This window comes from Genypterus blacodes, unplaced genomic scaffold (genome assembly GCF_046128005.1).
Source record: "Genypterus blacodes isolate CSIRO-AG114 ecotype Tasmania unplaced genomic scaffold, CSIRO-AGI_Gbla_v1 ptg000139l_1, whole genome shotgun sequence".
Lineage (NCBI taxonomy): Eukaryota > Metazoa > Chordata > Actinopteri > Ophidiiformes > Ophidiidae > Genypterus > Genypterus blacodes.
In genome coordinates this window covers 1,364,999-1,378,938 of record NW_027466941.1, presented here as the reverse complement: position 1 = coordinate 1,378,938, position 13,940 = coordinate 1,364,999, and the positions used below count along the sequence as shown (strand labels likewise).

Sequence of the window (13,940 nt, the reverse complement as noted above, 5' to 3'; positions counted from 1 at the left end):
TCCACGTTTTTAGTTGTGCTCCCCATAAACGTTCCCCATGAAATATTTGTGTATTTTCAGCACGAGAATAATTGTTTTCGTTTTAATGGAAAAAATATTTCGTGATTTTTGACATTTGCATTCTATAACTTGTTTTTGTTATATTGTGTTTGTATGTGGATTTTTATACACATGCATATTTCATTTCATGCAAACATGAAAAAATATTTATGCCAGTGTTTGGATGAATATTATTAATATAAAAATTAGCATATAGATGAGATTATCACTACACCAGATGTGCAGATAAAGTGATTTTTTAAAATAAAAACCAATTACATATTATCTTTGGAATGCTTCATCTATTTATTGATTGATAGTACCTTTGCTATGATACATACAGTACAAAATACAATCAAAATTGCAAATACAAATCAACCCTACTCTTTCATCCCGATAAAATAAAGATCAGATAAATACATCATTATTATAAACCCTATACAAAAGGCCAACAAAACAAAACTCATGGTGCATGGTTTCTTTGCTGTGGGTGTGTTCAAAACAAGTACTTCACTTAAGTATTTAAATACTTCATGTATTCCCATGAAAATGTACCACCTGATGACACGAGAAAGTCTAAATCTGTGAATAAGGCCTGGAAGAAAATTGATTTTTTTACACCAGAATTTTGTTACCAAGAACAGACTATTATGTATTAAATTAAGATAAAGTAACAGTAAAAATGCAACAGAAATATATGAAAAATCAAGTAATAGCATGAAGGCATTTCCAGTAAGAATATAGAATCAATACAATTCGTTTCTCGATCAAGCACACCTTTAAACAGTCTGGAAGAAATCCTATATAAAAATATTTTGGCATTAATGGTATTTCCACATGTGTGAGAAAAACACACTACATAGAATTTTTATAATTCAGAGTACTCTCTGGTATAAAAAAGTGACTACTTCGCACATTTTCCATCATGCATAGAGGGGTTTAAAGCCCATAAAGGGCATAAGGTTAAAACAGGAAGAGAATGAATCAGTTCACTCAGGTTTGTGTACATTCATAATGCACATTTGGTCCACATATTGCACAACTGTAAACACTTCAATATACCATCAATGTTTTTCTATTCCGGCTGTTGTGTATTTTGGCTCAATAGCAAAAGGCACAGCATGTTGTTTGGATGTTTTGGATGTTTGGTGATGTTCTCTCATAGATGGCTCTCATAGGCTCTGGCACCTCTTCAGCATGTTGGTTGGACTTCACATTTCACATATATAAAAAAAATATTTTTACCACGGACCCCCTTCTTCTGTCAATCACCTAATGCCTTTGTCTCTCCCATTCACAATGACCTTGCACACACAAACACCGACCCACACACACAGACACACACTCGCGTACACACAAGCACACACACACACATGCACACACACACACACACGCACACGCACACACAATTGCACTGTAAATGTATGGTCCTCCTCTCTCCTCCCCTGTGCTTTGTAAACTGTAATTACTCTACAGTCACAGACTTGGCCAGGTTTCTGGGACAGTCAACCTGAAAATAGAGAAAACTGTGTTAGTAAAGTAAATCACCTGCGGTAAAGGACTCTGGTTGCTTTGAGGAAATTGATTACACTTTACTGTACTGTTGATATTACACCAATTAATACAAAAAGTGTAACTTTATAAAACTAGGCAGCATCACATACATGGACCTACAATGTCTCAATTTCCTTCTATTGATTTTTCCTTATGATATTAGAAGTGGCTGATATGAGCAAGGTTAATATTGTTCAAGACTTTATGATCTCCAGCAACATTAAAAAAGTGAACCATGGGTTATCGACATGAAAGGTTTGTCTTGATATGATAAGATAGAAAGATGACAACAATGTACATGTGTGACTCCATGCTCCTTGGTACTCAAAGTACTTTCTCAAAGTACTTTCACTACTTTCACAACAGTTAACAGCTTTCAACTTTAAAACCTATAAAAATGGCAAACTTTCCTCTCATATTTCACAGATCTACAGGCTATGCCAGACCAGTGACTGATTACCAGAACACAGATCAGTTCCTTTTAATTTATTTCATCATTTTATTTTGCATTTCAGGCAGTCCAGGACGGGGTTGTGTGAATGCGGGGTTGTGTGACTGTGGGGTTGTGTGGGGTTTCCGGGTGGGATGTCCTCTCTCTGGTTCTTTTCTTTCCTTTTTGTTTCTTTTTGATGTGTACTAGCCTACATTGCTGTTTGACATCATCTTGTAAGTTCTGTATGTACCCTATGACATTATTGCAACTCCAGTCCACTTGTACTCTACCTCAGGGTCTATGTATAAAGTTCAACAACAATAGTAGGGATAACACAACCTTCCTCCCTTCTCTGTATCTTTCTCTCTCCTCTTTCCCCTCTTTCTATATAAAAAAAAATGATCTCCAAAATATCCTACACCTTTATGCACAATGTCATGTACAATGTCTGCTTCAATAAAAACAAATTGCAAAAAAAATAAAGCTTGTGTTGACTACATACGTCAAATCCTCGCAGCACAGCCAAGTGGAAGGATAAGAGCTGCAGGGGGATGACACTGACGATGCCCTGCAGACAGTCCACGGTTTGGGGCAGCTCGATCGTCGTGTAGGAGTTCTTAGTCACCTCGGGATCATCCTTGCAGCACAAAATGATTGGACGACCCTGATGGAAAAGAAACCCAGTACAAAATGAGAACGGAAACATCTTTGTATGAATATGCAAGTGTCTATGTATGTGTGAGCGTGTGTTGTTTTTATGGTGTTTTTCCAGGCCTTACAGCTCGAGCGATGATTTGCTGCAGAGCATTATGGCACTTGATGTAGCAGGCGTCTCTCATGATGATCATGATGACGGGCATGTCTTTGTCTACGAGTGCCAGAGGACCGTGCTTCAGCTCTCCAGCCAGGATGCCCTCTGAATGCATGTATGTGATCTCCTTGATTTTCTGCATCGGAAAGAAATCATGATGAGACTCTGAGCGTTACTATGGTTATAGATATAGATATATAGATATCCAGCATGGGCATTATGTCAGGAGTTTGCCCTATATACTGCCATTTAGATCACTTTTAGACTGTGGCCTTCTCAACTCACCAGTGCCCCCTCTAGGCAAGTGGCGTAGTTGAACCCTCTGCCCATGACCAGGAGAGACTTGCTCTCAAACAGTTCATTGGCAATGGTCTTGATGTTTTCATCCAGAGCCAACACGTTCTTTATCAGTTCTAGACAAGGAGGAGAAGGAGGAGTGAGGCGAGTGTGTAAGGTACGAAAGAGGAGCGGCAAAGTGCTTTTGTTGATAAAATAGTGAAGGAATAACACATAAAGATATAATAAGGTGTTTGCTAAATAACTGACCAGGTAGAACTTTCAAGCCGTGGATGATCTCCAATCTTCTCTTCTGGTGGGACAGTCTGTCCTCGCTCATCATCAGGCTGAACATGATGAGGGCCACAAATTGACTGGTGTAGGCCTAGTTACACACACACACACAAATACACACACACACGAACACAGGTGGGAAACACAATGTCAGTATTGCTTGAGAAAGCTTTCTGTGAAGGTTTATTAACCCCAAATGACGAACAAATCATACCTTGGTGCTGGCCACTCCAATCTCAGGCCCAGCATTGATGTGAACTCCACAGTCTGTTTCTCTGCAAATGGAGCTTCCTACTGTGTTGGTAATGCCGACTATCAGAGCCCCACGTTCTTTGCAATAGCGCAGCGCCATTAAGGTGTCCGCTGTCTCGCCTGAGGGGGCAGAGGAAATAAAGAAAATGCTTAGGATTCAGAACAGCAGCACACTAGGGTCACTGCAGAAAGAAACAGAAAACAGGCGGATAATTCTGTGACTAAAGGGATTGAAGAATGACCCACCTGACTGGCTGATGAAGAAGCAAACGTCATCTCTGAAAACAGGCGTGTTGCGGTCCAGGAAGTCACTGGCCAGCTCCACCATGACAGGCAGCTCGGTCAGCTCCTCCAGGATCTGTCGGGTCTGAGGAGTGACAAAAAGAGAGCAGCAGCTTAGTTATTGATCGTCATCACTCTCAACACCGACTGCAAACAGCGGGCCTGATGTTTTGAATGTTTGCATTGTGTAATGATCACTGCTCTGTCTTGCAAAATGCTGTCGTGCTCTTGCCAGTTTCTGATCGTTCTACTCACCGCCACAGCAGCGTGGAAGCTTGTGCCACAGCCAATCATGATGAGGCGTCTGCAGCGTTTGATCTCTTTCAGATGATCCTTCAGCCCGCCAAGAACCACTGAGACCACAAGAGAGTGACAGTTAGCAATACAAAGTGAACAAAGCAACGGTATGACTTCTGATTCAAAGCATGTTTCAGGTCAAATAGCACCTTATCTTACATGTTATAATATGTTATACACATCTACTAAGTCAAGTACTATCTTAACATCACGTTACCCATGTTGGTGTCGAAACAAATCCGGCCTCTCATGGTGTTGACCACAGACTCCGGCTGCTCAAAGATCTCCTTCTGCATGAAGGCATCAAAGTTACCTGAGAGTGGGGGATGGGGAGATTGAGTGGTTAACACTTCCACGTGAACAAGGATATCCTGGAAGTGATCAGACAGGAAGTGGAAAAAGTGACACGAGTCTCGGTGATGTCATGACTAACGCAGCCAGCAGAGGGCATGCACGTATAGTTCTGTTCCAGACTTTATATGTGCTGGTAGTGGAAACTTTTGAACCCATATATCTTTTAATAGATTAGTTGGAAAAGCCAACTCCCTGCCCTGTTTTTAAGATAGCAAGTACAATTAAATAAACAATGCGACTGGTAATTTCCATCAGAGGCCAACTGACCTTTCATGATCTGTTGCAGTTCCATCTTGAGGGTCTGGATGGCCCTGACTGGGTCCTCACCGGCCTGCCGGTTGAGCCGATGGATGGAGAGCTTCCCCGCCGCCACCATTGCAATGTCATCGTCCTCCATGTACAGCACCTTGTTGGTGTGCTCGATGACGGCACTGAGAGTCAGGAGGCAATGGTTGAACGACACCGTGAGAAAATTAAATACACATTGAGAGGACGCACAGAGGTTCTATCACAAATGGCAACAGTCCCTATCTTACCTTACATGTCATTGTACCTATGACATCATCTGGCAACAGCATTGTTATCATAACTGGCTGTCACAGTTACTAGTTTCCCTTTTCACCTAACCCTAATATGCGTGTGTCATATATGGTGGTTCACATGAATGTTTTGTTGATCTCTTTTTCTAAAACGAAAGAGTCAGCAGAAGCACAGAGAGCACAGATGTAACAAAGCAGTGACTTGTTAATTCAATAATTTGCTTTAAATGTGTTGTTCTTCTAGTGGCACCAGTGAGATATACTAGAGAAAACAGTGTGAGTGTGAGAGACTGGAGTGACACTGCTGGAACGAAAGGATGATTCAGTGCCCTGCTGGATTGAGAAACACACACACACACACACACACACACACACACACACACACACACACACACACAGCTGGCTTCTCACCTAGCATCAGAGGCAAAGTAATACTCCACAGCTTCACTGTCTCCCACAGGGCTGATCGAGTCGGCACAGTCAGGACGGTTATGGCTGTTCTTCTCCTGGACTCCCTCCTTGTGTCGACCTACACGGTCAGAAGTCAGAATACCAAGGTCAGAGGTCATTATTTGACCCTTCGTGACTTTAACAGTCAAGATGATTCCAGATGCAGTAAGTAGTGTAGCAGTAGTAGTATTTACAGAATAAGAAGGAGCTGGTTTTCCTAAACACAAACAAGCCTAAAGCTTCCTGAGTTTCTGCCAGTAGCAGATGGTGGAGCTAAATGCCATTGGAAAGACATTTCTGCTCTTCAGTAAATCAAATGAGATGACAAGTGTGCTGAAGTTTGCCAGCAAACTGGGGCAAGAAAAGCCTTTTCTGTGCCAAAGAAAACTAATGGGATTATGGCAAAATCAGCCTTGTTTTTGAGAAATTACAACATCACTGGCATAGCAGAGACAATCAAATCAAGATTGTTCTTATTTGCTTATGGTAATTACACTGAAATCTAGGGAATTGTTTAAGAAAGTACATTTAGCCCTTTCAGTTATGATGTGTAACGTGTGAAATGTATGAAAACTCAAAAGGACCAAAGAGAACCACAGACATGTCCTGTTAAAACCACGTATCTCCGAAATTGTTCAGTATTTCGATAACTAACAGCCTGGATATAAACTTCAGACAACACAGTTCTGCGATAACACAAAAAAACAAACTATAGTAGAGATATATGTTTCACACTGGACAGCAATGACGCAGAGGATTATTCTTCTGTTCACAAACTGACACACCCAAGCTACACTAATGTGAACCCAGCCTTGACTTTGGACTGGTCCCACAAAGAACCATAGATATTAAGCACGCAGATAAGACAGAGAGGCAACAACATCATACATGGGGAGTTAACAGACATTCACCCAATCAAAGATGGTCATTATAACATCTTTGAGAGGTTGCAACAGAAACTCTTGACTCTATGGCGGCAGACTGAACACAAGCCTCATTGCAGGAAGTTTTCAAATGAATTTCCAAAAGGCCACTGGCTTCCAAAGTACACACAGAAATCCTTGGACACCAATCTGGAAACTTTTCTGTCTAAGAATTCAGAGAGTGAGTTTTTAAACAGAATGATTGCACAATAGCCAACACTAGCCACCTAAGTCTTGGAATGCGTCCACAATAGTCATTGCTTGGGAAAAGCGTTGGAATCCAGAGGAAAACTGAGAAGACAGGGACGATCCAATCCTCCCTCAGTAGGATTGACGTAAATTTAAGGCTACGGCATGAAGTTCTTTTGTTTTGACTGATCAAACTCATGGTTCTTGTGCTGATACAAGGTTAAAGGTCAAATAGCTGCAGAGCAAAAAACGCCAGAGGTAATTGTCAGGTAAATGCGTAAAAATAGCACATTGTATAGGAGCGTATAATATATAAAGTATGAAGATGTGAATCCGTGCTGTCTATAATTATCTCAGGTATGAAAGCCTTTAACAAACCTGTTTTACGTGACGTCTCATAGTTAGATCTTAAATCCTTAACAACACCTGTGGTAACACTCAATCGGACTGAGTAAGTCACTAATTAACTTATACTGCCTTAACACTCATCATTGTATTACTTAATAAACTACTTAATAGTCTCTCAATCTCCCATCCAATCTATCTAAGTACACATCAACTGCAATCACTTTCATGCTTTCACATGCCGTGTGCGCGTGTGTGTGTGTGTGTGTGTGAGTGTGTGTATACCTCTATGGCGGCGGTGTGTGAGAGATTGAGGGTGCAGTGTAAGCGGATAATGGCAGACAGAGGAAAGGAACAGAGCTTACCACTGTTGTACTGGATGGGGATGTTTTCGGTCGGCAGCTCGTACTTGCTTCGCACACCAATGAGCAGTGGGCTTCCTCTCCTGCAGGGACCAAGCCGGCGGCGAGGAAGAGATGGAGGAAGGCAAAGGAAGGCAGAGGAGATTAGGCTTTACAAAAAACAACACAGCGCTCACACAAACACAACTGACAGGTATGAGATCATGTTGTGTGAGTGATGAGGGAACCTGAGAAAGCAGATCCAACCACAAAACCTATCATTGTTATTTTTCTTCTCCCTGGTAACAATGTGAATTCCACTTTTCCAAACTGCCGAGCTTTGAATTTCCCCTGAGAATCAGTTCATCCACATGTAATCAACAGCTGAGACTTCCTTAAAATGATTCCCAGCTGAGCCTTAAACAGGTGAAATGAGCTTGTGATCCCTGCAGGCTTTTTTTGCTTTCTTCCTTGTTCCTTGTTCCTTTCTCTTTGCCCACTCCCTTCTTGTTAGGGCTTTGCTGATTGGCTGTGGAGAGTGTGTGTGTGTGTGCACGTGTAGTCACATGGGCCGTCTGGACAGGTGAAGGAGGAAGGCTTAAAGAATCCAACCTTAAAAATACACAAAAGCTTTCTGCCAACAAACAATACAGGAAAAGAAGCCAGTCCAAAATGCTTCTCCATGTTCCTCGTCAGGCTTCTTCCCTCTTCTTTTGTGTATATCCCTCTTTTCTCTCCGGTTAGCCTTTCCTTTCCCTGGGGCTCGGCTACATTGACGTAAGAACACGGGTTGTTTTAAGGGGTGTGGGGGCTTGAGAAGGGAGGCTTGCAAACAGAAACATGTGGTCCCTATCCAATACAATATTTACCCTGAGGAGGGGAAAGATGGGAGGGAAGGGAATGGCATTGAGTTGAAAGGGGAGAGGAAGACAGTGTGGTGAAAAAGAGAGAGAGGAAGAACAATGGAGCGCGAGAAAGAGAGAGAGAGAAAGTCACAAACCAGGAAAGAGAGGAAGGCTGAGCTGTCAAGGCAGGGTGGTGGTGCTGGTGGGGAGGAAGGGGGGGTTGTGACTAGCATTTCTTCCTAATTACAAACATTCCATCTCTCTCTCTCTGCTGGAGACAATGATCACTTTCTATATATTAACCACCACGGCGCATTTTCTCACTGCCGCAAGAAGAAGCTGCAACGCCGCACACACTATCAGCCCTGAAAATAATTGCTGCGTCAGCACAAAGAGGCAAACTGATACGCCAAACTTTGATGAAGCCTACCTGGTGTGTTGTGCCAGGACGCAGCCCCGCCTGACACGGGCACTGCCAGGCATCCGGTCGAGCTAAACTCCAAATCAAATAACAGTTATCTCCCTTCGTTATTGCCCGTCTCTCTCTCCCTCTCTCTCTTGTCTCTCTCGCACAAAGCAAATTCCCTGTCCTTGATCTGTGATGGCACAGTGAACCGGGGGTCAATTGTAAAGTGAAATAAAGTGATGAGAAGTGATTAGGCAGGAGTGTTACTGCCTGCATGAGTTCTTCCCGGCACTGGAACAGGAAACTGAAGTCTCTCTGTTAATGAGTCACAGAGAAACAGAGCCTGAGAGGCCCAGGAGAGAGAGGGAGAGCCTGGACTCACCCTCCCTGCCTGGGTCTGAAGACACAGACACACACACACACATTAACCAGTCACCCTTTACCGTAAGTAAAGCACAGTGCAGCGTCATAACACGTGACACACAGGATACACTTTGATTAAGGTCACCCACATAGAATGAATCAAATGATTCTCCTGAAGTAGTTGGATTTGCTTCATGCTTGTAAAAACAAGAAATTACTCATCTTTATTGGGTCTGGCTGTGTGTGTGAGCGTGTGTGAGTGTGTGTGTCTGTGTATGTTTGTGTTGTGTGTGTGTGCTAACCTGGTGGCCACAGCCTCTCCAGGGAAATGACGACTTTTAAACACCAGAGCGAAGGCCCCCTCCTGAGACAGAGAGAGAAGCAGAGGAAAAGAGGGGTTTACATCAGCGTGTTGAAGGACATGAAATACACCAAACAAGAGAGAGAAGAGAAGGAGACGAAGTTAAAAACACAACATGTAAACGTGAAAGGAGTTAAACTTCTGCAGACAGAGTAAAACTGTTACAGAAACATTTTCTGGATACAAACAAACATTTCTTCTGCTCTTTTGCGGGCTGGCCATGTGGGGTTTGGTAGTAGTGTGTGTGTGTGTGTGTGTGTGTGTGTGTGTGTGTGTGTGTGTGTTTTGGGGGTGGGGGTAGGGAGAGAGTTGAGAAATAAGACCTCTATTGTACATCATCAGCTGTGTTTCGAAAGCACTGACTGCAATGCCGTCCGTGGTGGTTAGAAGCAGACGGGGGTGAGTGTGTATGTGTGTGTGTGTGTGTGTGTGTATGTGTGTGGGGGGGGGCCCGGGGTTATACAGGGAGAGAGGGAGGCAGGGGGAGGGTGTCATGGTCTTGAGGCAGTCAACGGGTCTCGCTATCTGTTTCCCATTACGGCAAATGGTTGCGTTACGCTTTCTAACATCATACTGACGAGGGGAAACTTCAGCGAAAAGTGTGAAGCTCTGAAGCACGTACACCACGCCATGGAAAAGAAAAGCCTGCTTCATCGTAAACCCCCACCCCCCCTAAAAGAAATCTGCTTCTACGAGCGATGATGTCACCTCTGACGCTGTTAGGGTTGTTGCCGTGGGTACTGTTTGTTTCAGTGATGTAAGGTGTGTAAACGGACAGGACAGTGAAACAGTTTTACACACTGAAATGAAGTGAGAAGTCTATGGGTCTGTGTGTGTGTGTGTGTGTGTGTGTGTGTGTGTGTGTATGGTTTACTCACCAGCTGCTGGATGACTCTCTCCACCAATGTGGAGAAAGAGATGCTGTCAGTCTCTCTGTTGTCGTAGATATATTTGATCAGCTTGGGGATCACCTCTGTGTCCGTCTCTGACTCAAACTCGTATCCTTTGGTTATCTACAGCGGGTAAGAACCAGATACAGGCCGTTCATATACATGGAAATACATGGAGACATTAAGTCATCATAAATCATTACAATAGGTTATAATAGTTAATATCACCACTACATGGAGATATAATAATAATAATAATAATAATAATAATAATAATAATAATAATAATAATAATAATAATAATAATGATGATGATGATGATGATGATGATGATGCATGAATGTGTTTGCTCTTTGTGAATTCATCTTGAAAACTTGATGAGGATAGAATACACAATGATTATGTAAACACTCCTTACAATGAAGAGAGTGCATGTGTGTGTTCGCGTGTGTCTTTGTTCATGGTTCTGATATTTGCATACGGTGCTTTTCATTTCACCTTACCAGTTTAACTGGAGAGTCGTGTATGTTTCTGCTGGAGGGTCGGCAAGAAGTTATTGAAATGCCATAAGGGGAGAGGCAGGAGGGGCAAGTTGGGAGGAAGGGGAGGCTGGGGTTAGGGGTGAGTTTGGTAAAGTTAACTCTACTTCAGGGGGGAGGAAGGAGAACCCCTGAGAAGAAGGGGGAGAAAGAGAGAGAGAGGGGAGTGACACAGAGAGGGGGGAGTGACAGAGAGAGGGGGGAGTGACAGGGAGAGGGGGGAGAGAGAGAGAGAGAGAGCACAAGAGAGAGAGAGGAGGAGACAGAGAGAGGGGGATAGAGAGAGCGAGAAAGAGAGAGCGAGTGAGAGAGAGAGGGGCGGGGTCGGGCGAGTGGACTGAGCAGGATCCTAATACAAACATTCACCTGCAGACCAAGAAGTGATCTGTGTTCTGGCTTATTTGTACATGATCATGTGGTAAACGCAGCACTCACCAGGTACTTCTTCAGCTCTTTGTAATTGGTGATGATGCCATTGTGGATGACGACAAACTCTAAAAAAAGCAGAGCAAAGATAAGAGACGCCGGCTTAAGTTGCGCACAATGCCTTGTGACATTTTTTGACATTTACACTGCTGATCAAAGGCCTGTTCAAGCTGTGCCACACCTACATATTCTAGCACTTTACTGAGTAGAAAGTCAAACAGGTTGCTGTGAGTGTTTTGAGAGGACACACGTGTAAGGGGTCAAGGAAGCGGCTTCATCACACACAAACAAGCAAGGATATCAATCACGTGGCAGAGAGAGAGAAAGCAGATTAAGATGCAAAACATACACAAGTTGTATGTGATGACACAGTTACGATGTTTCATTGACATACTGTATCAACAACTTGGTATTTGCGTCGTGGATCCTTTGTTTTCCATAAGCTGAAGGTATGTTTCAGCATGCATTTCTTTACATTATTTGTGCATCAGTGCAAAGGTTTGCGCGCCGACGCTTGTAAGTAATTTCAATATGTTACCATTGGTCTTGTCTGAGCGATGGGGGTGGCTGTTGACAGCGCTCGGCTCTCCATGTGTTGCCCAGCGTGTGTGAGCGATGCCGAAATGTGTACACAGCTCTACATCCAGGTCCAGTGAGTCTTTCTCTGATGACACAATACAAAACCCGACACTTTACTGATAAGAACAAGACAGCGGGGAAGTTGAAAGACAGCAATATAAAGTGTTCAGTGGAAGGGAGAGAAACAGAGAAACAGTCTACAGTGAATCTGGGGAAGCATTTTTCCCTGACAGTGTGTATGAAATGTGTATAAACTCACTGTATAACTCCTCATCCAGATTTTTGACCTTCCCTGTCTTCTTGATCAAATAGATGGTGTTACTGTTGATGTCGGTGCTTGTCTTGTCGGGGCCGTCCACAGCGACGCCTGCCAGCAAAGAGACCCGGGAAATGACACGTACGTACACACATTAAGTAAAAAGAGCTTCACACACAACTGCCACAAATCCAAAGTCTCCTTTAACTTAGTACTGAAGCTAAATAAGTGTTTGTATTAGGCCATTTGATATTATGATCAATATTTGGGACGGTTTCTCTTTATTTACAGAAGCAATCAAATAAGGTTTGATTTCCGTGTCTTCATCCTGCTGGACTAGGATGAACAAACATCAATGGTATGTGTGGTTGCTCATGTGGTAATGACGGAACGCCTGCGTGGCATCCTGGTGCATTCTGGGAAAGCCCCACCTGTTCTTTCTACATTCTGACACTCTACATGTTATTCCTCTATACAATTATGGATTTGCATTCACTCAGCGTGTTTGATAATGACTTGGTTGAGCATGCGGCCCAATTAATCCCTCTAAAGTCAATAGCAGGTGCCGCCTTGCAGTCACTGTATGCTATTGTGCAGAGTGTGTGTCTGTGCATGTGCGTGTGTACGTGTGTGCGCATGCGTAGTGGAGAGTCTCACCTGCTGAATCGTACCCTCTGTACTCCAGCCTCTGCAGCCCCTTCACTAGCGTCTCAAATATCTCCTTCCTGGTGCGAGGCACTTGGTAATTCAGGTAGGCAAAGATCCCTTTTGGAGTTGGAGAAAGATGTTTACAAAGCTGGCAGGAGCGCACAAAGATATTTTTATTCCCCCGATTGAGAGATCTGTGTTCATTTCTTTGTGGCCGCTACATTGTCAGGCACATGTAAAAGTGGGACACTGGGTGACAATGATATCTGTCCCCTGCGGTGTGTTCAGAAAGAAGACAAGACTAAGAGACAAAACTTGCCCGAAAGATACTTTGGAAGAACATATTCATATAGAACTAAATTACGTGCAGTGTATCCACTCTCTGAGGCTATACATCCATCCATCCTTTCACCTCTCCCTCACTGTGCGTGTCTATGTGTGTGTGTGTGTGTGTGTCCAGTAGGAATGTTCCGAGGCGCACACAGCTGGCCATTGACAGACGCACATTGCGCGCAGTGTTGCAGCGACCAAGTAGGCTGCCTGCCTGCGGTCAACCTCCGCTGCTTTGGCCCCTTTTCCACCGCACACGAGGAGGAGCCGAGCGGCCGATCAACATCCACTTTATGCAGATGAAGACGGAAACAACACGTGAGTATAAAGGGCTGTCAAAACTTCCGAGACTACAAGGTCGAGTGGGGCCGACTCGAGTCACTCCATTAACCCCCCGATCATTCACTTCATTTGCGCAGTTTTCCCCCGTAGATCTTGACTTGAGATAGCGTCAGTAGTCTAGTCTCATAGTCTACGCTGTCATCAACACCCGGGGACGCAAACACTGACACGTAGCAGTTGTGCGTAACAGCCTCTCGAGGAATCTAGGATTAGAGCAAAGAGGCAGCGACGCGGTGCGTAAAATCTATCAAGACGACACGGAAGACAAGTTAGAAATGCGGATGTTTCTTTCTTTTCCTTGACTGAATTAAAACCCAACATTCTCCGGTTAGGCGCCTGACACCGGCTCAGTGCCACAACAGGGATCCATCAAAAGCGCCACCCAATAAACAAACAAACAAGCAACAAAACAGTGTAAACACGCACTAACTCACCACACATGGCTCAGGATGGCTCTTGTGTCTGTCTCTGTGTGTGTGTGTGACTCGGAGTGTCCCTGGCGGAGTGATGCTTGTGCCTTGTTAATCCAGAAAGACTGCACACTCCGGCTCACTCCCACTGAGGATTTAAAGGCAG

The 13,940-nt window shown here is 43.8% G+C and overlaps 1 protein-coding gene across 1 annotated transcript; it reads right to left on the bottom strand.

Annotated features, from left to right (window-relative positions):
- Positions 1–321: 321 nt before the first annotated feature.
- Positions 322–13,940, bottom strand: gfpt2 (glutamine-fructose-6-phosphate transaminase 2). Its single transcript, XM_076164989.1, has 19 exons — positions 13,799–13,940; positions 12,702–12,809; positions 12,048–12,155; positions 11,748–11,873; positions 11,219–11,277; positions 10,233–10,367; positions 9,296–9,357; positions 7,404–7,483; positions 5,543–5,660; positions 4,860–5,023; positions 4,456–4,551; positions 4,197–4,294; positions 3,906–4,026; positions 3,622–3,779; positions 3,384–3,498; positions 3,123–3,250; positions 2,806–2,973; positions 2,529–2,690; positions 322–1,549 (listed from the first exon to the last, which is right to left on the bottom strand). Exons 1-19 carry the CDS (start codon positions 13,803–13,805, stop codon positions 1,505–1,507), a joined length of 2,058 nt encoding a protein of 685 aa, XP_076021104.1. The 5' UTR covers positions 13,806–13,940; the 3' UTR covers positions 322–1,504.